Genomic DNA, 24,199 nt, shown 5'->3' with positions numbered 1-24,199 from the left:
ACACGATATTTGGACCTCGGGAGGGGTGTGTGACAGTCACACTGTGCCCTGACCTTATAGGAGCCACCTGTTGCAAATGCCACATTACCATGTCTGGCAGAACGAACAAAAGGTTGCCAGGAGAGGATCACGGTCTGGGCCTCACGCAGAGACCGCCGTGCCCTTCCCCGGCGAACGGCTGCAAGCTGAGGCGTTTCCTCGACAGCAGAAACATGTAGAACATCCCGGCTACCAGTCTGAAGCACAAACCTGGCTCCTTTAACAGGCTAATCTGGAGAAATCGATCAGCTGCTTGTTATGCTTTTGTCTGTGACCCGCATGTTCTGACAGTGACCCAGCTGGTAAAAACAGATCAGTAAATCATTTTAACCTCACCAGAAAAAAAAATCACAACAAGACGTCACTTCTGGGTTTGGACAGGTTCTTTTATTGGCAGTCATTGAATGGCATGAGACATATATACACAGACCACAGCTAGGAAAAGGTTTGACACTTACTGACACATGAACATAAACTGCAGAGCGTTGCAAAATCATTCATAGACCTTGAACCTTTTCGCACAATGTACAACCACAAATTTTAATGCATCTTACAGGACCGTTAAGGTAATAAATGGAAGGAAAATTAGATGTTTTTAATATAAAATAAAAATCTGACAAATGCAATGTGTGTTTGTATGTAGCTGCCAGTTCTCAATGAGTGATGAAGGGAATGTGGCAAACGTGTTGAGAAAGGACAAAAAAATGGATGCAGATGGTCCTGAACCCCTCCCTGTCACTGTGAAACATGGCAGTGGAAGTATCATGATGTGGGAATTGTTTTCTTCTGCAGGAAAAGTGAAAAGAAGGACTTGAAACTGGTGGCAGTGGCTCATCTCTCTGCAGCACCATGTAGGTAGACAGAGCTACAATGGAATGGTTCAGATCAGAGTATATTCATGTGAAGAAGCTCAGTGAAAGTCCAGATCTAAATCTAATCCAGAGTCAGTGGGAAAAGCTGAAAATTGATGCTCATGGACTCTCTTCTTCCAACTTAACTGAGCTTGAGCTATTTTGTAGAGAAAAACATCTAGATGATAAAAGCTGGTGGAGACATGCACAAACTCTTCTTGCATGTCACATCTTGGTAAATTGTATTCTTGTCACGTTTCTGTTGTTCTGACTCACAAACTGAAACAAAATCTAATATAGCTTGTGGATTTAAAGTGACAATATGTGGAAAAAGGACAAGGAGTATCTACAGTTTTGCAAGGCGCTGCACGAACCAAGAGGAAACAAGAGTTTAGTCTGGGAGGATTTAATATCCCACATAAATATACTCTACTGGATAACATTTACCGAGCAACTCTCTGTTTTATTGCATTATCCCATAAAACATCATCCGTTCGGTCCAACAGCAGGACTTCTTTGGGCTAAATTTTATTGTTCTTTGTCATTACGTACAATTAAATACGACTGCTGAATCAGACGAGAGACAAAACAACAGCATTTAGACATTTAACGGACACAAAATACACAAATAACACGTATTGAACATTTATTATATATCTGGTGAGCTTGTTTTGATCCCGCTAACAATCATCAGCTGGGTAGCTCGTACTGTCTGAATGTGGGATACTTTCAGCTTCTGCCTTGTAAATACTCAGGTACGAACTATGTGCACAGAGTATATACGCTATGGAGGAAGTGTAACGTCGAAACGACAGGGCCTTAAAGTGCGTCCCAGTGTTCTGGTCAGCCTAGGTGATCGTATAATGCTACGGCAGAAAGACTGGAGCTGATAGATAACAGTCAAAGAAGTGCCTCACAACACAGGGCCACTGATATACGACGACGTTAAGTGGAAAGGACGACACCTGTGGAGACGGACGGCAGTAGAAGGAGCGGGTTGGCCCCCCTTGCTCTGACTCAGAAGCCGCTTTGGCTTCAGGAGCCATAAAAGTGTCGAAATACTGTGGCTATGACCCTAAAGAGCGCAGTGATGTCAGCTTTAATGCGAGTACAAAAACAACCGGAGACACCTCTCCATTGTCGAGTCCTACCCTGTTGTCTTCTGAGACCGCTTTGTCCGCTAAGGTGCACAAAGAAAAAAAAAATAAATATAACCCGTCGAAACACAACAGCTATTTTGTTTCCTGTTCTCGTTTCCATCTGCACATGGGCATTCACGGGTGGACACTGGGAAAGGACGGGGGGGGGGGGGGGGACGTAAAAAGTCGACCAAGCAGTTTTGCCAGCGCCACGTGACGGGTCGCTGGCTGTATAGTCTGTTGAACTTGTGTCATAGCTTTTGTTGAGAGATTAACAGAGAACACAGAATGTGGAGCTAGGCCCTGCCGGACAGAGAGAGTCTCAGTCCTGGTAGAGAACCCACGGTGGGCCGACGGTTTCCAAACCTCACTCCGGGTGACCCCCACTCTCTCCATCGGGATGCGGCCCCTTCGTCCGACCAACTGATTTAAGTCTCCTGGGGATTGGCTCTCGACAGAGACCGAGATGGAGCGATAGACGTGGATAAAAGGACAGAGAAAGAGAGAGAGAGAGAGAGAGAGAGAACTGGCACCTTGACTCCTCCAGCCACCCTCCAATGAAACCGCACCTTTTTCCCAAGAGCGCCATCCACCAACACAGTAAGTCTGCTGTCCAGGCCGTCGGTTTCTTCCTCGCCGTCTTACGTGGGTTAACTCAGAGATGGTAAAGATTAGCTTTAGTAGCTGTGTTGGGACAATTAGTTCGCAATGTGGGCACCGGGCTCCCTCATCGCCTGTAAAGGGTGACGTCTCGTGGTGTGAGGGCAAGAGGGTGAAAGAAGTAACAGAGTGCTGCGGGACGTCATTTCAACCGCAGCCGAAAGCTCTCCGGACGGGAAGCGGCCCATCACCTCTCACAGTAGTGAAGGGTAAAATGTTTAGAGAGCTGTTTCTCCCCCAAGCCCCACGACTCCAGTTCAAACCTATCCCCCATGTCTTCCTCGTCCTCTTCGACCTCCTCCTCCTCCTCGTAGTGGCTGGGCTCCTCGATGGAGGTCTCCAGGTGGTAGGAGTACGGCTGGCCCTCCGTGTACTCATAGATGGTGGGCAGGCTGCTCTTCAGGCTGCAGCGGCGGCGCAGCGCCACCAGCAGCGGCTGGGGCATGGTGAAAATGTCCACGTTGTTGCCCAGGTCGATCCAGGCCAGGCTGGAGAACATCTTGGGGTCCTTGAGCAGTTCGGTGAGGTCTTTGATGATGGCCAGCGTGAGGCGGTTGCCGTTGAGAGCCAGGGTGCTGAGTTTGGGCAGCAGGGCGAGGAGAGGCAGCAGCAGCCTCAGGTTGTCGTCTGTGAGCTCGGTGAAGCTGATGTCCACGGCCACCACGCTGTCCCTGTTGCTCTGGAGGTAGAAAGCCACCTGTCGGACATCGCGGGTGGACAGGGGGATTCCAGACAGGTCCACGCTGTCGCTGGACAGCTTCTTCTGTAGAGTCGTCTTGAGACTGCAGAGAAGGAAACAAAAGACCCTTAAAGTTTTTGAACTTACAGAGCGAACACGCACCAATCAAAATAGGTTTGGAAATAGAAAGGAAAAGGATGTTTAGCTTGGATTGAAGAAGTTGTGATTTTATTGCATATTGTGTTTATTAGTAGTGCTATTTTAACTTTAGAGTAAAGAAATAATAAGAAAACCAAAGATGTGGTCATTCTTAATGGATGAGCAGATCTGTGTGGGACTGTACGTATTAAAATTATAGTTATAATTTTTAGTATGTTGGCTTAATGTGTCAGGAAATTTATAAAATCTGGAGGTTGCAAGGTTGTTTATGAACATGTACAGAGGAAAACGTATTTTTATAGCATCTTCACTTATGAATTGTACATATTTTAATGTATAGGTTTTGAATTTGGAGGTTGCAAGGCTGTCTACATGAATATATAGGTGCACAAACATGTGTATTCTTAATGTCTTCTGATTCATAAATTTTATGTATTTTAATACATAGAAATGCCAAACCACTGAAGTTGCAAATTACTTGTAGCTATATACTCACAGACTTGTTCTCTTCTATGTCTTGTCGAATAAGTGAAATGAAACGATAATGGAGGTTCTTAGTGAAATCTGGTAGAAGGTAAAGCAAAGTTACACTGACTTAAACGAGGGTTTGTTTAACAAAATAGTAATCATTTTTGCTGAAGTTTAGGGAGCATTATTGTAATTTGAAGGCAACTTCTGACAAATGACTGACTCACACTTCTAAGATCTTTTCCAAAACACTGCATTAGTGGATTAGGGTTGGTAGAGATGTATGGTAAAGCCTTGAAGAAATTTCTATAGAGCAAAGAGCTGAGTGGAAAGCCAGATTTACTGGCTGTTATATTCCAAGTGCCATGAACTCATGATTTGCATGCCTGTTATAAATCTGGCCTGGTGGATGGAGTCTTAATGCAGTAAAAGGTCACAGTGAGCGTTGGGAGCATCATAATGACCGATGGGAAATGTGGATTATCTAAACTGATATCAACATCGACACAATATTACCACAATCACATGACTTTCTAGACTTTGTGACCCTGATATGCCATTTTTTTTAACCTAAAAAATGGAGAATATGGCTGTGGAGTAAAGATGCAATGATGCAATGATTTTTCAGTATTAATATCTGTATCGGTCCAGATATTGAATAAAATAGGGTATCAGTGACTATGTGCCAGATCCATAAGGGCAGATCTATTCAGTCTAATTCTATGCTTTTTGCAGTCAGTTTCTTTACTATTCATTTTACATTGGCTGTCCAACTCATAATTGACCTGACTGAATAAATCAGAGCTGTGTTGTTTTTACAACATGTTTGACCAAGCTTGTGAAGCTATTGTTGTAGCTAAGTGTGCTGTACTGGTGCATAGCTATCAAATACATTTTTCATTCAGTGAAGTTAAGTCTGTGTTTTAAAGAAAGAAACATTTTAAGTCAGCACTGTTTCTCAGTATTGGGTCGGTATCGACTCATACTAAATCTCATATATTGGTATCAGAAGTGAAAAAAAATGGATCGTGGATCGATGAGGCAGCGATTGAATTAGGAAGCACAAATATTTCTCCACTCACTCACTTATTCAGGCCAGGAAAACACTCAAATACATTTCAGTCTGGACAGGAACCCTGGGTGAAGCTGTGTTTTACTTCTACCTTGGTGATTTTAAGAAAAACATCTTCATCTGTCACCTGAGAAGTATGCTGCGCTGCTGCTTCCTTCGCTGCAGGCTGAGGATTCCCAGCAGTGGTGTAACACAATAGTTATTGATTAACATTACAGATTAAATCATATCCATTATTCATAACTCCACCCGGCTCGGCCCGTTGTTCTCCGTCAATTTCATTTTGCCAGAGCCCGTCTCGGCCCGCAGAGGACGTTGCGGCGTGTCGAAGGCCAGCTCTTCCTGAAGTGGGCTGTGATTCTGGTGCGGTGTCAGAGTGAATTAGAGCATCCTCCGCTGCCTGGCGACTTACAGTTTCATCCTCAGCGGTACCTGTCACTTCTGATGCTTTGAAGTGGGTTTTTTTTTTCCTGTCATACTTAAAATAGTCACGCCCTCAGCAGCTCTTGCTGTGCGGCATAAGGAGAAGGTATGGGTTTACAAAGATGGAGGAAAACCTGGATGTAGAGCCAAGGTGAGAGGGATCCTAACAGCTGTTCATGGTGACATATTAGTCAGGCTGGCCGTATCTTTTATCAGAGTCTTGATTCGGCCCTTGTTACCTTTTATGTGACAGAGACGTAAAACCCTAATAGCCGTGGAGACGGGTTTCTCCTCAGGTGTTAATAGCTTGGATCACACAGCTCTCAGATTGATTCCTCTTTCTGCACCCAGGAAGCAAAGAAATGGTTTTCTGAGGCGATCTGTCCAGAAACTTTAATCACCTGCTTTCATAGATTCATTTGACACCAGAGAACCAGGGCGACACTACCGCTGGTTACCAGGATCTGTCATGTGTTGCATACTTTTCAGCTTTATTTTGGTTTGATTTTGGCATTTTTACTAAAGATGATCATACCATAAATCGGGCAAATCCTAGCTAACCCTAATACCAGACAGGATGTTTGTCTTTAAGTTATCTATAAATCCTGGTGAACTTTGAGGGCAAGTTTAGAGAGATCCAGAGCAAAGTCCACAAACAAAACAACTACCACTAGACCTACAAGGTATCAGCACTGAGATAACATTCATAAATAAAATCCAACACTATGGTCTAGTAACAGATGTCTGATAAAACGATTAAAATAAATTTACATTTTAAAAGGTTTTTCTTTGCAAACAGACTCCGAGCCTCCGGTGGGTCATCAGTCTCCATAAGTTTGAATTCTCTATGAAATTGCTGCAATGAATTATTAAAATATTAATTTTCAAATTGTTTCTGGAAGCAAAGTCAGTATAACTTTATGTGAAAAAGAATTTCAATAAGATCCAATTTCCCAAGAGTTTATTTTCTTTCCCTTCGGCTCAACTCTGAATGAATATTGCATTAGTGGCATCATTTTGTCATTGCTCCTTTGCTGACGTCTTTATGCAGTCGTCATTTTTTTTTACATTTTCCATGTCAAATAGTCCCAAGCAGTAGTTTATTAGGCTTTCTGAGGTTTTGTTTTTAGATGTTTTACTTTTACACTTTCAAAAGACTAAAGAAAAAGCTTATTAGGATTCCAAATAACAGAAATGTGAGAGTGAATGTACCCTAATGCTATGTTACACATGATTAATAACCCACAAAGTCTTTCATATTTTGTCACATTACAAAGACCCCTCAGCCGCTAACCTAAATTTACAGGCCAGGCTAAGAGATTATTACTGATAAGTGATTAAGAGGCTCTGGAGGAGCTGCAGAGATCCACAGCTCAGAATCTGTCAACAGGAAAACTGTTCACACAACAAATCTATCCTTCAAGGAAGAATGGCAAGAAGAAAACAAAAAATCTGAATTGCCTGCATGAAAACTGCAATGTGTGGTGAAAAACCAACACTTTTTACTACAACATCTGCACTGATGCGGAAACAGACAACCGGAAGACTGCGAAGTGGAAAAATATGAGGAAACCATCTTGTTATGCTCTCATTTTAATTTCACAGTAAACACAAACACTCAATGACGTCTTCAACATATGACCTGGGGAAACTCATTAATTAAGCTCAGCTGAATACAGCAAGCGCTTTGGAAGAAAAAATGCTTCATAACATATTTGTTATTGTTGCAATGACTATACAAGAATAATTCTAGATAGACAGACAGATAGTGTCTTATATAAACTGAATAATAAATATTTATCAACGTACCAATAAAAGCATGCCACATCTTTTATTTTTGTTGGAGAAACTCTAAACTGCTTCAGCATCCTGCTGTCACCATCAGCTGTGCCAGCCCGGTGACGTTCCTCTCGGTACGCAGAGGACAGGCAAACGGCTCGGCTCTTTGTGGCGTCGCTGGACGGCTTATCATCCCGCTATCGTGCAGCAGTAGATCTGAACATAGTCGCTCCAAATGCTCAGAATTAACATAATCCTGTTAATCTATCTAATTAGTTTGTTTGAGTTTGGATTTCCTGTTTTTCCTTTACTCGATTAGTCAAATAGCTTGATGAGAGCAAAGACCCAGACCTGAAGCCAAGTCGCTCTGATTCATTTATTGAAGATGGCAGCTCTAATATTAACAGGGCTTCCAGTGAGACACCAACACAGAATAGAGGATGTTGTGTTTTAACAAATCATAGTTATGAAATTATGGCAGCCTTTCTGTACAAAACAGCCCAGGTTTGTCTGAGTCATCCTCACACATGGATTTGATCTGAACCATTGTTGTTTCATCTGGATGTTTCGGATCGTTTTCCCCTCTGAAAGGTCAAACTCCAGATCAGACTCAACTCTTTTAGGCTAAGAGTTTTTTTTTTCTCTCAGCATTTAATTAGCTCCATCCATCTTCTGATAAACTCTCTGACTTTTTAGTCCCTGCTAAAGAAAAGCATCCCCACAGCATGATGCTGCCATCACCGTGCTTCACAGTGGTGATGATGTGTTCAGAGTATTGCAAGGCTGAAACGATTAATCATGTTTTTATTCGTGATGAATCTAATTTAATAATCAATTAATTGTTAACTGGAGTACACAGATAAAGAAAGGTCATTTGCTAAAAGAACAACCCAATCAGAGCAGAAATTAAACCAAAGGTGTACAAGTATATATATATATATATATATATATATATATATATATATATATATATATATAGAGAGAGAGAGAGAGAGAGAACATACACTAGAAAATGTTATGTTGTTGTATTTTAAGCAATAACATGTTCGTTTTCTTATTCAAAAAGAAATTAAAATAATCAAACAGAAGAATCGATCACTTAGAAAAGTGTAACAGTGAGATGCAGTGTTAGTTTTACACCACATGATGTTTTCCATGGACACCAATGAGTTTAATTTTGCCAAAATCTGACCAGAAAGCAGCTGGAGACACATTTGTTCAGATTGGCTTTTAATCAGTTTTATTTAGTTTCATGTCACATGTATGTTGTTTTATCTCTCCTTCAGTTTTACCTTCTCTGATTTTATATTTCGTACAGAAATTTGTGGTTTCTGACTTGTAAAAAGTGCTACATAAATAAAGTTTACTTACTACTTTTGAACTGGTGAACTACATGACTTTTGTCAACTTCACATTTTATCACAGAGCATACAGTCATGAACTTTGCGGTTGCTGTGTGACAGACCGAATATGTGTTTCCTCTCAGTAATAACGAACACGGATGCGTAGCCCTCACTCAGGCGGGAGTTGGGGACAAAGCGAACAGCAGGCTGGCCTTGTCTTGTCTCTTCAGCTCTGACAGATTTTTGTTCTCGAATGCAGCAGCAGGTGAAGCTGTCAGACCTCCACCCCAGCATCCTCTCTATTAGTATTCTGTTTTAGGGCGGATTTCAGTGTTAATGATTCATGTTGCTGCTGCTGGTGCTGCTGTCTCCGCCAGCATCAGCCCATCCCTCTGCAGATTTATGAAGCTCCCAACATGACTAAGTGGGAAAAAAAGCTGTCAGCTGAAGAATAGTTGCCATCTAATGTATTTACAGTCTCAAAGACGCTGCGGGTGTCAGATTAATCTTTGATCCTTTTCATTTTTTCGGGATGAATTAAAACTTCAGCGAGCGCAACAAAGCACGGCTCACGCAGATCGACAGCTAGCTCTATGATCCTGTTGATGCTCAACTGACTCATAATGAACCTGTCGGATATCACAAAGCTCACATTGTCTTCGTTTTCTTTCTTATGATATGAACGCCTACTTTTAGTGTCTGCAAAAGCATCTACAAAAGAATTGCAAAGGCTTTTGTTCCAAATGGGATTGGGAATCTTATTTTCGGAAAGCTAATTCCGCATTAAGCAGTTCGCTCTGTGATGAAAATCTACATTTTGTGGGATAACTTAGGTCTGCGTGAGCAGAAGGGGACAGATTCGAAGAGATATCAGCGCCGGCTGAGGGCACCGAGCGCCGCTCTCTGTTGTGCAGATCTGCAGATTAGTTACAGACTGGATGTCTGGACACGAGGGCTTACCAGGCCTGGGATTTCCGCCTGGACATGCTCTGCCTCAGCCACTTTGAGTGCGGGGTCAGGTGGTAGATCAGCTGCCTGCAAATCTTATCAGAAGACTTTATGGTGTCCGCATCCTGCGAAAAGGAGAGCGAGGAATTAAAAAACAAAACAAAAAAAAGGGAGAAGGTTGAAGCAGTGAGAGGAGAAACAATCGTTGGAGCTATCGATGCAAAACTTCAATTCATTTCCAAAAACGCGTCGCGCGTTATCTTTCACATGAAAAAGAAGGGGGACAAAATAAGGTCTGGCGTTATCCTCGACGCCTTGAGCGAGTGCACAACAAAACCCAATTTAGCCGCCTCGTTGGAGCAGGAAAATCTAATCACATGCAGGGGAGAGAAACACAGGAAGTGCGGCGAGGAGGAGAAATTAAACACAGCTGTGGGTGAAAGCTGCAGAATTTAGGTTAATATCAGTGCAGGAGACACTGGGAGGCCATCTATAGGCACACCTGGGGAGGAAGATGAGAAACAAACTGTGAAATAGATTCATCTTTTATTGCAGAAGCATAATCTCATGCTGCAAAACTTACAATACAACCTTTAATTTCAGTGCAATTATCGAGTCAGGAAAAAAAAACACATCCCTCGTCGAGGAACCAATTTTAAAATGCCTGGCCCAATAATTGGTAGCTTTAAAATAAATTCAACAGAAACATCTTTTATTTATGTCTTACGCTTTGATGTTAATTTTTTTAGGAATTGTGAATAAAAAACACTCAACTTTTTGTTTCTGTTGGATTAACTGCCTGACATATTGGGGTCACTGTGTCTCCATGACAACCGTTAGACTCTATTTACAAGGCAACTGGTTGTTTTGGAGTGATGTCAGAAACGAGCCTTTCGTGTCCAACCATCAGAAAGGAAAACATGGGGTCATCTGCTTGAGACTTAATCAGCTCAGATGAGAGAAAGACTCAGATGGGAGCACACACTCCAGGTGGTTTAGTGTGAGACGAGTGGAAACTGTTAGGTATGGCAGAGGATCTGTGGTGCTGAGGGCCTGTTTGTTAGAGTGCATTACTATTACACAAGTGCATCTGATTTTAATCCATTGAAGAGCTCTTATTTTAAAACATAACCTCTTTAACCTCATTCAATAGAGATGGTCTATTTATCTACGTCCATGCAGAGAACAATAAATACAGAAACGGTTCTTCAGACATAAAATGCGCCACTAGTTTTGTTTAAAACTCTAACTCCTTGTCAGGATGGTTTTTTTTTTATTTTAAATAAGAGCAGATGTGAGGGAGTGGCATCTACTGTGGACTCACTGGAGTTTGGATGTTATGAATAATAAAATCCAGGTTATGAATAATGACGTAGAATTGTGTTTTAAAGCTGCAGTATGAAACTTTTATACAAAATACGTTATAAAACATATTTTTTTAGGATTGACTATGTTGTAACAGCATAATATGAATCGGTCAATCTATGAAAAGATTAGCCGGTTCTCCCTGTGCTACTATTGCCGTCTGAAGAAATGCACTGCTGCCTAAAACAAACATCCAATCAGAGCCAGGAGGCGGGTCTTAGTGCTGTCAATCAACCTTGTGAATATGCCGCTAAGTATATTTAGGGGCATATTGAGAAACGAATAACTGTTAAAGAAAACCATGTGGATGCTAACTAGCCTTAGCACCCATGACATGGCTTTGCTGACGGGGAGAAGCTGTGTCGGGCTGATTGACAGCGCTAAGACCCGCCTTTGGACTCTGATTGGTTGTTTCTAGTCTGCACTGGGAGCACTGGCGGAAGGTCGAGGAGCTCGATTTTTTCCCCACAGATTATATGTCTCATACTATACTGTCACAACACAATGGCATTTCCAACAAATATGTAGAATTTTTTTTACATACACTGAATCAGTGGAAATTAGCACCAGACCTACAGCCTGGTACAGTGCATCTTTCCTTTTAATGTATGTTACTCATTATCCCTGTTTTAAATCAATTAAATCTTAAATCGTGAGCAACCTTTGTCCATGGCTGCCCCAGACATCAGACCAAATATGGACCAATTATTGCTCTCCAGACTAGCTTGATCTAGAGAGACTGTTCAAAGTTCCTCCTCTGTCTCTAATCCAACCCTGTAAAATATTAAAGCAGATGACTAAGCGCTGTCCTACTGTTAAAATAAGTTTGTACAAACACAGCCAGCAGGGATATTTTTCATCACTGAGTAAATGCACTCAAATTAAAATGCTGCATTTTTCAAATTGATTAACTGTGAGTTTCATTTTCTTTCCTTGCGGCTTGATGCTTTCAACTTTTCCTGTGTTCATGGATTGCTCTATTTTTGGGTTTGAAAAAAAAAAAACACACACATCAAAGAGAGTAACCCGTGGTGCACAGCGAGCAGAAATGCAACATCCGTCTGCAGGAAAGAAAAAACCAGCCTCAGATTGGATTGTTTCTCCAGCCGAAGAACCGATCATTAATAAAAGTAAATGTCTCATGTCGCGGCGCACACGGGGCATACTGACCTTCTTGGGACACTGCATCTCTCGAGCCAAGCTGAGCAGCAGTTCGTGTGAGATGGGATCCACCAGATTGAGGAAGGCGGCGTTTTTGTACAAGATGTCGTTGAGCGAGGTGCCCTCCAAACCCAGGTCCTAGGGAAGCAGGTGAAACAAGAGAAATGAGGAACAACACAGCCACAGTGAAAACGTGACCGGACCAAAGCAGGTCATGACTAACACTCTCAACGCTTGGCCTGGGTACGGGGTGAAAGGAGCGGGACTGAAATAGGTGCCTTCAGGGTCGGGGAGGGGAGAGGAGAAAAGGAGTGTTTTCCTTTAAATATTCATTAAAAGAGACAAAGAGTTTTTCATCTACAGTGGACATTGAGATCTGGGGCGGCATGTCAGCGGGAATGTTACCCGAATACAGCGCTAAAAATACCATTAGACAGAAGTAGGGTTAGGCGCTTATCGTATCGTTTATCGTATCATTTATCATTTATGATAAGTTTCTTATCGGGATAAGATTTTGATTTATCGTTGTCACAATAAAATCACAATAATGATGTTTTAAACCCCCTAAAACTGTCTGTATTGTCAGGATTTTTACAGTTTTTCTCCACTGTTTTCTTTATAAAAGTGTATTAATAAATATCAATGAAATCACACTTCTTTATGTGAGTGCCGACTAAGGCTGGACAATGACAATGATCAATATCAATAGATAATACATCTGATAGAATTTTCAGTAAGTTTACTGAATATCTAGAAGCGCTCTGCATTCTGGGAGATGTAGGCAGAGGAAAGGATTTAGCTGCTCATGCTCTCATAGCGAGCTAAACAAGGCAAAAGCCATCAACTCACTGCTCTTTGATTACCTAGCAACAATCTGTTGCTAACGTGAGCAGCAGCAGTTCCAGGTTTCACCACCATGCCTCATAACTTCTTAAAAACACAAAATGGTGTGGAGTGAAAAGTTTGGCATTATCTCAGTTATTTAAAACAAAAAAAATGGATCAATAATTATTGATATCGACCAATATGAAACGCTGACATGGCGATATGTTTTTCAGCCAGTGTGGTCCAGCACTGCTGGTGTTCTAAAGAACCGTAATGTTTTTCAAGAGTAATATTTGTTCTTGTGGGACTATAAGTGAGTCATAGACTTACAGTTACCTAATAAAGAAGTAATAAACAGTTCTTACTGCCACTTTTATAGTACCACAAAATGCTGTGATAAAACTTAAGTCCATGTCGCCCACCCCTAATCAGAATGCTACCCTCACTCATAACTCGCACTAACTCGTAATAATTTGAGTCTTTCAATGATGAATTTGAACAATTCTTTTTCCAGGTTGGATTTTTTTAAAAACCAATAATGCAACCACCATAAATCTGACTTTATATCCGACCAAATCCTCCTCTTTCACGGTTTTATCAACATGTCCACGTCGTTGTGCTGCTTTAATGAGAGAATAAAGCCTTCGAGATCATCCATGCAGCACGCACATACGTGCACAAAAGCATCTGCATAGATTTTCTGCCCAGCGCATTTGGCGTGGATTATAACAGACAGTCTGAGTGGGCGGTTGGCAAGCTCCCCTTTTTTAACAAGGGCAACAGTAAACACAGACTGAATCCAAAGCGGAGGAGAAGAAGAAGCTGCTGCCCGTCTGAGAAGGAAGGAATAAAAATATAACCCCCCCTCCTCCATCTGTCCGTGTTTAGACACGATCAATTGTCATCTGCAAAGCGTGACATGACGGAACAAATCCTTTTCGCATCTGCAGGCAACACTCAGATCTCTGTTTCCTTCCTGGAGCAGAGTGAACACTTCTGAGAGCAAAGTCTGTCATAAATCCACTGACAAACATCATAATGTAGAGATAAATAATACAAAAAGGAACAGATTATGAAAAGAGAACGAGGCTGCATGTGTGTCCCATATGTCGCATGGAGCCCAGCCAGTTTCTTTTCTTCTTGTCTTAATTAAGGAGGTGCCATTTTTTCCCCTCCCCGGTATGGAGACTTCAGAGTAATTAATACAGCAGAGTAATTAATACAGCATTGAGTGGCTAAAACGTAGACCCAAACAAATGAGATCCCCACGGAGATGCTGCTAGGTCTGGATGCACCTACTTATATTTTAATGCAACATGCAGGTGAGAAAAGCCTTTAAAAACAAACGTCTAATTAAGATCTGCTCTGTCACTGGATGCTGCCTATTCCATGTCACAAGTGGAATGGCTGGAATATGCAGCAGCAACTAACATCAAATGTAAACAGAAAAACTAATAAAAAGAGTTGGGTTGTTTTTAAATTACGTGTATTTTACAAGTTTGTATAAAGCGTACGGTTATTAAGTGAAAAGGCTGCTTGTCTTCTTTCAAAATAAAAGAGTGTGTTGTGGATTTGACGCCTGAAAAGTCAGAAAATCAAATGCCAAGAAGATCTCTGAGAATATTAGTGAACAAAAAGAATCACAAAGACCAAGAAACACAGCAGACAGTGCATGGGGGAAGCTGTGGAGATGTTTAGAGGCAGCATTAGTTCACAGAGCAACATCCTCAACTTCGGAGATTTCACAGGAAGTGGAAATCCATCGTCAGAAAGTAGAGAGAGAACAGCACAACGGGAAACTAAAAAACAAGTAATATAGACGTAAAATTGTGTTATGAAGACTTTCTGGCATATATTATGATAAATGTAATGATACATCATCTCTAGAGCAACAACATATGCTGCTCTAAAAATGACCCTATCGTCAAATAGACTACTTCAGTACACCAGTTACACGAAGTAGCGCACTTGCATCTTTAAGTAATAAATAATAACTGAATTCAATCATGTGTTTCAAATATATTGACAATTAAAGATGATGGTAAAAAAGACAAAGTTAAAACAGCAAAAGTACCAAAAAGTAGTGTCAGATTTTGGGGGTTGCAAACACCATTAGCTCAGTGTTATCACTCTTACGGTTTATATTTTTATAATTTTCTGCCAATGATAGTAAACGATAACATAAATGCCCATTTATACTTCAAAACCTGCCACCTGAGCTGACAGGCTGGGGTAGGAGAGCATTAATCGAGATGCAAAGGCCCGTGGTCCCTTTGGAGGAGTTGCAGTGACCCACATGGTGGTGGCTGCATCATGCTGTGGGGATGCTTTTTGCAACAATTTGGGGGGGGGGAAAAATGTTTCTAAATGCGCAAAGCAGGGAGAGCCATGCAACACAAGACCTACAGCTTACACAAATCCACACCACACTTTTCAGACTTGTATTTGCAAAAACCTCTTTCCACTCACCGATTAAGTGCTAATCTCTCAAACAAAATACACTTATGTTTGTATTTGAAATGTTACAAAATGTGGAAAAAGTCCAAGAGGCATTACAGGCGAAATTACTTTGTAAAAAAAAAAAGACTCGCATACAGAACAAAGAAAGTCTATGTTGCAGAGGCAAGGACAGCACTTAATGTTTTGTTTTTGTAATATTACTTCTGTGACCTTATTCCTGGTAGTAAAGAGTAAATATAACCTTTAAAGAAGCATTTGTTTTTCTGTTGAGGTAAACAAAGCCGCAGGCAGGGCTTAAATTGTCGCAGCGGAGGGAGATAGCCATTAAATGTGGGGAAGCGATAAAGAGGGCATGTAGCTGTAATGGCAGCATTAGAACAGCCCGAGGAGAGACACGAGTCTGTCTATAGAGGAGGAAACAAAGGCGCGGACGCACGGGGGTCGGCGTGCGCGTGGAAATATCCAGAGCCCATCAGCCAGGGAGAGAAAATGAAATTAGAGGAAACGCAACGACACACACACACACACACACACACACACACACACGCACACACACACACGCACACACACGCACACACACACAAACACACACACAAACACGGCGTGCAGCTTGACCGACTATCCTTTCGAATCTCGTGTCAACGCGCTGCACATCTTACCGCGCTGAGTCACGAGAAACGGCATGTCACAGGTACGCTGCTGGGAGAGCGGCCTACTTTACAGGCAAACTAAACAGAGAGAGGGGGGGGGGGCAGCAGAGTGACGGTCAATGCCACACAAAGAAAGAGGCCAGAGTGGAGGTGAGTTAGGGTCAAAGGGATCAGGAATTGAAGCCCACCCCGAATGACAGCCTCATATGTAGTTCAAACAAAATATAAAACATGGTCTAATAGCTTTTACAACAGAAAAAAAGATGAAATATTCCCACTGCATATTAATCGTGATATTTTTAATACTTTTAGTTCTCATATTTTTTTACGCAACAGAGACGTGTGGCAAAATATCGACTAAACACCAGTTAAATTTAGTCTTGGATGCACAGAAGGTCTTAGTTTTTTGCCATTCTGCTGTTTATGGTGTAACACTAGGAGTAAATGAAGCTGGCTAATTGGTTGGCTGTTTCCTCTGGTAACTAGCCTGCAGCCTGCTGCTTTACCAACATGTAGTTTGAGAACATTTGTTTTAAAACAGCATTATCACAACTAGATGCGTGAATGGCTTCCATATGATGACTGTCAATGTTTTTCCTCATTGGGAACGTTTCCAAACAGCCAAATACATGTTTCATCCAGCTGACCAGCAGCAAGGAAAATACAGGAAATGACGAAAAAAATCTAAAGCAAGACAAGGAAAAAGAAAACAACAAATGATCAAAACTACAAATCCAGGAAAAACCAAAACCACCCAAGACCCTGGCACATTACTAATGCAACCAAATCTGGCACCACATTTTCATTGGATTGTTATCTGATTTATTGACACAGATTTCCTGATCTTATCCATGGATCTTATCTGCCTCCACACAGCTCTGAACATCAGCCCCTGTCCTCCTTTGCTCTAAAGAGCGCTGACTGACAGACCCACCCACCAGGTCCCCTGGTTGACAATAGTCGCCCCACTGTTACCAACTTACCAACTCTGTCACTTTATTTACCAGCTTAACAAACCAAAGGTTAGCACTGGTCAAAACTGTACCGCAATAGGCATGTCATGCTTTTTAAAAATGAGTGATGGGACAGAAAACTGCCATCGGTGCGCTCCTTGATCGGACTCTTCAAGAGTAGTGGAAACTTTTAAAGATACTGGTAGACTTTGATTCCAGTAACTGGCACATGCTTAATATATATTTTAAATTAGGACATTAATGCATCTGTATTTTTGTTGTTGTTGTCTTCCATAGTTAAATGTCCTTCATCTACTCCCACATGAGTGCAGCATAATAATAATCAATCTAACCAAATCCGTGCCCCCCAACTGCCCACCCCTTTAAAAAGTTTCTGGAAGCGGCCCTGGCATGTACGAGACTAAAAGTGTTTAAACATGCCAACATCAGCCCCTCAGCTGTTGCTCCTTAACGAGAAAAGGACGAGTGGTGGTGAGGGCACCTGACCTCTCCGTCCCCTCCTTTACCTTCCTCAGCAGCCTGAGCACGTCGGTCGCCTGCTCGATCCTGCGCTCGCGCAGCAGCTTCTGGATCTCCTTGATCCACGCCACCCTCCTCATGTAGGGGCTGTGGTTGGCCCTGCGCAGCATCCCGGGCAGCTTGTCCGACTTCAGCATCAGAGCAAACAGAAAGTCCCCGCCGCCGCGGCCGCCCCTGTCGCCCTCCCCGGCGCCTTCCTGCAGCCTGCGCCGCTTTTTGGAGAAATTCTCGTTGTCCAGGCTGCTTTGTCTGCTCAGTCTGGAACCCATGGCGAGCCGCGCGAGGTCGTTGTGCGCGCGCAGACGGCGTCTTTCTTTTATCGAGGAAGGGATGCAGCTGCGACAGTGTTACCAGAAGGACAAACACATGACACAGCCCCGGTTCCGACGCTCCTCGTTGTGTTCCGGGTAAACAGCGCCGAGCCGTCTGGAGCTGCGTGGAGGAGGCCGGCTGGCAGCTGCTGCTTGTCCGGGGGCAGAGTTTCGACAAACAAAATAAATACAGAGCGGCGTTTTACGCATCCGGCGCAGAGATGCTCGCTGGGCTACGTGCGGTACGTGTGATGCCTGGGATGATGAGGAGCTCCGACTGCTTCATCCTCCGCTGCTGTTTAGGTTTGTGTAATGTGGGGCGTCTGACCAATCACAGCGTCTGCAGCCCGCTGAGCATCTCTTTAAAACCCCTCGGTGCTTCACGGCAGAATACGATTGTTGAACTTGTCAACATTCAGTTTGTTAACGCGAGACACACAACAGTCAACAACGAGCAAAAGTTTTAAAGATTTAAAATGGTTTTCTTAATTGTTGGAAGCAGAATCTGAGGAGAAAAAGGTTTTAAAAACGTAACGAAGGATACAAAAAGAAAATGACATTCAATAAATAAAAAAAACATTTTTGAAGAAATTTTGATGGTTCCTTTCATTTGGTGCGGACAGTCCAAAATGTATGGAACTAAATTGGCAATATAGTTTGTTCAAAAATGCAATTTTAAACATTTTGTTTCAAATCTTCATTTTCAGTTTCAAAATAATTTTTCTATTTCAATTTTTTTTTTTTTTTGAACAAACTTCATGGCCCCAATTTATCTTCTTATGAATGCTGTTATTGCTGCTGGTGCATTCATCACTGATGAAACCGATCACAGGACCTGCCTTTGCTTTAGCTGGTGTATTAAAACAATTTTATTTTGGAAAATATCTAAGCTTTATTTAAAAAAATTAATCCTTTTTATGCTAGTTTTAGTTGTATTAGAGAATTGTATTCTTCTTTTGCATTTATTCAACCTGTGAACTATGTTTGCTTTTATTTTGAAAAGTATTTGTAAACTTTATTTTGAAATACTTTTTTGTTGATGCTAATTGAGCTCTATTAAACTGACACTTGTAACAGTATAATTCCTATATTCATGTCCTTTTTATACAACAGCAGCTTTTGTTTAAGATCTTTGGGGTTTTTGATTGTTTTTTTTTTTTTGCTGCAATATCTTTAAAACAGGAGGACTCTTATTTTGAAGAAAATCTGTGAGATTTGAAAGCTTTAAGTTTTAACTTCTCTTGTCAGGGACATACCTGGCACATTTTTTTTCTGGCAGCAGGTTAAAGAGGGATAACACATCAGCTCACTTTCTGCCAAAGTAAACTTATAAAAATACTGGGGCTTTTATTTTGAAGAATTTCTGAGCGCCTTATTCCTGGGTTAGTTCGCTTAGAACTGTTAAGGTTACATTTCCAACAATTCAGCCCATAAAGGTTTTATTTTGAAGAGTTCCTGTGAGTCTTATTTGGTAATGATTTATCTCCTCAGGCAATAAAAACCTGCTGTTTTCTTTTCTGTATTTAACCTTTATTTCACCAGAAAAATCTAACTGAGGTTAAAAATCTCTTTTTGTGAAAGAATCCTGCCCAAGACTGGCAGCGAGACATGGAGGTTATCATTCACAGCAAAAAAACAGGAGAAGTTAACGCCGTCATAAATAAATCCATTCAAAGATTCCTCAGATGACTCCTTCTCAAAATTAGTAAGAACAGCTTTAAAAACATTCAGTGACAACAACATCTTTAGGTTCACGTCTTTCTGCATCTGGTTCCAAGAAGATGGAGGAGAGAAAAGATTTATTTCTACGTTCAGTTCGGACGTTACAGCCAAAAGTGAAAATATCCTCTGGTGAACTTACTACAAACATCTTGTCTTTGTTTTTGTTTTTTGTTTTTGTTTTTTGAGGTGTGGTTGCTATGGTGATTCCAGTTTTTTTCTCAGATGCAGGTTTAAAATCACACAAAATACAAAGATTTGCACCAAGAGCTATTGCTAACCGTAGATGGTTTCGAGAAAAGTTTGAAACCATTGAATGGCAGAAAAATCTGGCGCTTACCTATTGAGTGTGTATGTTATTTTTTATAGTACTAATGATTTTTATGAAAATATGATACATTTCCAATTCCAGGTCAAATGGGTGGAGTTCTCTCACCAGTGCTTTTCTCACCTTTTAGTTCTGTTAGGCACCAACAGGTAAATACGTGGCAACTTGTTCAGACTTTTTCAATTTTCAGTTCAGATGAATAACAGGTGTCACCGATCCAGCCTTCAAAAAGGCTAAAAGTACATCTTATTACCAGCTGTTGAAACAAGCTCTGCGCTCTCCCACCGGCCATTAGATAAGTAGGAATTTCTCTTTTGGGCAGTCCAGCTGTCACTTTGCTTTTATACAAGTTGTCAGATCCAATTTGCTTCTGTCAGTGCTCTTTCTTTGAGGAACTTCCATGGCCCAGTTTTTCGCAGTCACTCTCTGGATCACTATCTGTTTCCATGGGGCCACACTGAGAGGGGGGGAGGAGGGGAGGAGCAGTGCCCCAGGGGGGGGGCTTCAAACTACAAAGTAGACGGCTATCGGTAATTTCACCCGCCTCTTCAGCCTGGTTCTATTTGTAGCTCCAATCCTTGTGGCTTAAAGCACTTTGATCCTGATTTGACCTTATTCTCTTCTATGATTCAAGCTTACCGTTTTTGGTCTCCAACACCTGTTTCTCCTCCCTAAATATCCCCTGTTGCTCACTTTCCTCAAAGCTGTGTTTCTACAATGACGTCCTTTCTAAAATGCTACTTATTAGCACCAACAGATCTACAATTATGCAATATTTATCAGACATTCCAGTCCTTTTTCTTCATGTATCATCATTGCTTTTTCTCATGCGGTTCAGGTTTTGCTTTTTTAATAAACCAGTCCAGATATGGATCACCAGGATATGAGTGTAAAAATTATTTTAATCACAACGCAGTCAGTAAAAACTGTAAAGTTTTTTCTCTTGTCTTCCAGTGGGAAAACCCTCTAGTGGCAGAACAAAGTATTACAAAAACAATAAATTTGCTAAAGACGTCTCTTAAAGAAACTCGTTTTCCTTCTGTCTACAGTTAGAGAATTTCTCTCCTTGTGCAAAAATACTTGAATAATTCACATGATAGTGAAATTGTAATATATGTAATATAAACATGATCTAACTGCTTTAGTTTAAAACGTAAAGACAGCAGCATCCTAATGATATTAATACAATACATTGATTATTGCACTGATAGACGGCTTACAGTTTCTATTTATTGTTGATTACTAATTTAACAATGTAGCTAGGCAAACAGCTACATTCACACAATTTAATAAAAAATTAAAAGCAATTTTCAAGAGAGAAATTACACATTTGACCGTTCTGAATTTTAAAAAGCTGAAATGAGCTGGTTATTTTAGCTATCTGCTGATATTTGCATAACTTCTGTCAGAGTGATGATATCTAAAAAGACCTGAATTTATCTTACAAGTGAACAGAATATGAGCTTTCATTCAGCCTGTTGACTGGCAGTGATCAGCAGCTGGTAGAAAAAGGAGAGTGGGTTCTGCTCAGTCCAACGCTTTCTCTATCATTTCTGATAAGTACAGGAGAACATATTAACAGAGCTTTATAAACCTTTCTAATCTTGAGACTAGGAACCATAATGCGTTTTCTCCAACACATTTTCACAAAATCGATACCTGACGAACATTTTTAACCAGACAAGTCCATCTGAAAATCCAAATTGCACAGCATTTGATCAAAAACAGCTTTGAAGTATATTTCCACAATGTCGTTACATCGGTTTGAGTTGAACGTAAATCTTGCATCGCTGCAGAAACGACACACATTTCTCTCAACAGAGACGAGTTTGTGTGTTCTGGCTAACATGTGGCCCCGTTTCCAGCAGTTCTCCTTCGGCTTCATTATCTAAACCCATTAGGTTGTCGGGTGGAAAACATGAGCATGCGGTAATGACATTTCGAAAGGACAACAGAAGAAATCAGGTTTATGAAGGGAGCACACAGCTCATGCAGAATAACGGGACAACTGGAGGCAGCAAAGCATTCATGCCTCAGTTGCTTATATGGATTTGGATGCTGATTATGAGCATGATGACCTCAATTTGACTCTTTTTGAGTTCTGCACACTCAGCCCTAGCCAACATATTACAGTAAAGCAATACCACTAAAAAAAAGACAATATTTCTGTAAGTCAGATCTGTGCTACTGGGGATTTATGTGTAATTTTTTTATCCCCTTACAGTCAAAGGTAACAACATCTCTGAGTCTGTACTGGGTTACAGGGACTGGGATTCTAGTAAAACATGGTTTGGAGTTCTTGCCCACAAACAGAGAGAACTTAAAATGCAGGTTGGCCTACCGAAACTCTTCCAGGAGCATATCGAAAACTCCTTGAGGAAACCAGTAAATAATCCAGAACAACATCTAAACCACTGCAGGGCTCATCTGCCACGGATAAGGCCAGTGTTCATGACTTCATGACTCGCTTGCTGTAACTGATGACGCATGACCGACGCTTTTATGGCCTATCGCTCATGAACGCGTGGGTTAACCAGCAGTAAATCCACCACTGAACGGTTCAGGCAACACAAAATAAAGGTTTTGTGGTGGCCTGTTCAAAGTTGGAAGCATGAATCTGATTGAGATGTGGAAGCATGATATTAAACTGGCTGTTCATTCTCGAAAACAAGCCAGTGTTGCTGCACTAAAACAATTTTGCATTCAGGAATGGGCCAAACTTCCTCCACAGCAAGGTGAAGGACTTATTTATTGGTTTTACTCTGATGCCTGATGGGAGTTTTGGCCATGAAAGACAACCTGTTATTAACTGCAGGAGGCGTTTGCTTTCTCACACAAGTCATGGTTGGTTTGGACAGCTTCTTAAATAAAAATAAATCATAATTTGAAAACTGCATTCAGTGTTTTACTCTGGTTCTCTTTGTTTAATCTTTGGTTTAATCATCTGAAACATTTGCGACAAAAAAAAAATAGCAGACAAAAAAAAAAATAGCAGAAAACTGTAACACCTCCTTCACACTAATATCTGTACATATGTTGCCATCTATATCATGATGTGATAATGCGGTTTCAAAACCCAGCTGCTCATCACTGCTGGTATATAAAACACAGCTGAGATAACAACAGAGATCCTGTCATTAACAGCCCAGCAGCTGACCATGAAAACACGTGACATCACCTCCTTCCTCCTCCGCTGCTGCCGCTGAGTCCCAGCTGTTCATGTTGCTGTGGCCGGCTCGTGATTAAATTTTGCTGCTGCACGTACAGGAATAGAAGAGCCAAACCCTCACACACACCCTTTTTTTGTTGTTGTTGTGCATAAACAAACTGGGGCAAATCATGGCAGGAAGAGAGACAGAGAGAGAGAGAAAGAGAGAGAGAGAGAGAGAGAGAGAGAGAGAGAGAGAGAGAGAGAGAGAGAGAGAGAGAGAGAGAGAGAGAGAGAGAGGTAGTGCATCCTTCCCCGTTAATCCCAAAGAAAACCTACAGTTGTAAGCGTCCAGATCTGGGGATAAAAACATGTAGATGTTCAATCATCCAGGGACAATCATGTGCAAGAATAGTTAAGGAAAGCTTGTGTGGCCTGCTGCAGCAGCGCTCAGTAATGTGATTGTCCTCTTTTGTAATAATTCAGCTGTGACTGCTGAATAAACATCGCTGTTTGAACCTGAGAGACACAGAACAAGATAGAAGTGATTCGATTTACAGCCGATCCGCAGCTGGACATTAAAGCAGGTCAGCAACAGGGCCGTGCACCGGAACAGCTGACGGAAACGGGGTGCGGTGACGGCATTCACACTCCCTGTTGGAACCTTAAACTCCATGACTCTTCAGCACAGGGTTGAAAAGTGCTTATATGAGAACTGGGAGAAAGAGGATGAAGGGTTCCCCAAAAAATCTTTACAAATAAAAACTTGAAAAGGGTGGAAAGCATTTTTACTCATCCCGGTTGAATCAGTACTGTGTAGTACTATGCTATTGGTTTTCAATTGGACTTAGTTCTGGACTTTGTCTGGGCTTTGGCTGCATGTCTTGACAAGAGATTATCTCTACTGTGAGAATTCAGATTTTAAAAAAAATAAAAGAAACACACAAACACAAGGACACTGTGACATAAAATCCCAGTGAAACACATTGAAGAGTGTGGTTGTAACATCACAAAGTGCAAACAGCTCGGGTTTTTGCTTTTGTAAGACACAGCGTTAGCTGCTGAACGAACACATGAAGATCACCAATCACAGACTGCAGAGTCAGGACTTTAAATAGATCACTCTCACCTTCACGCTGACAGGCCGTGGCAGACTGATAGCAAAGTGAAATGGAAGGT

General features: G+C 41.5%; 1 protein-coding gene across 1 annotated transcript; it reads right to left on the bottom strand.

Moving 5' to 3' along the window:
• Positions 1-404: 404 nt before the first annotated feature.
• lrrc75ba (leucine rich repeat containing 75Ba) lies at positions 405-19,309 on the bottom strand. The gene is made up of 4 exons (XM_014972568.2): positions 17,502-19,309; positions 12,096-12,224; positions 9,573-9,685; positions 405-3,471 (listed from the first exon to the last, which is right to left on the bottom strand). Exons 1-4 carry the CDS (start codon positions 17,781-17,783, stop codon positions 2,877-2,879), a joined length of 1,119 nt encoding a protein of 372 aa, XP_014828054.1. The 5' UTR covers positions 17,784-19,309; the 3' UTR covers positions 405-2,876.
• Positions 19,310-24,199: the final 4,890 nt, after the last annotated feature.

The sequence above is a fragment of the Poecilia mexicana genome, unplaced genomic scaffold (assembly GCF_051168715.1).
Source record: "Poecilia mexicana isolate PSO_F unplaced genomic scaffold, ASM5116871v1 scaffold_9, whole genome shotgun sequence".
NCBI lineage: Eukaryota > Metazoa > Chordata > Actinopteri > Cyprinodontiformes > Poeciliidae > Poecilia > Poecilia mexicana.
The sequence above is the reverse complement of the archived record's forward strand: the minus strand, read 5'-3'. Positions and strand labels throughout refer to the sequence as shown.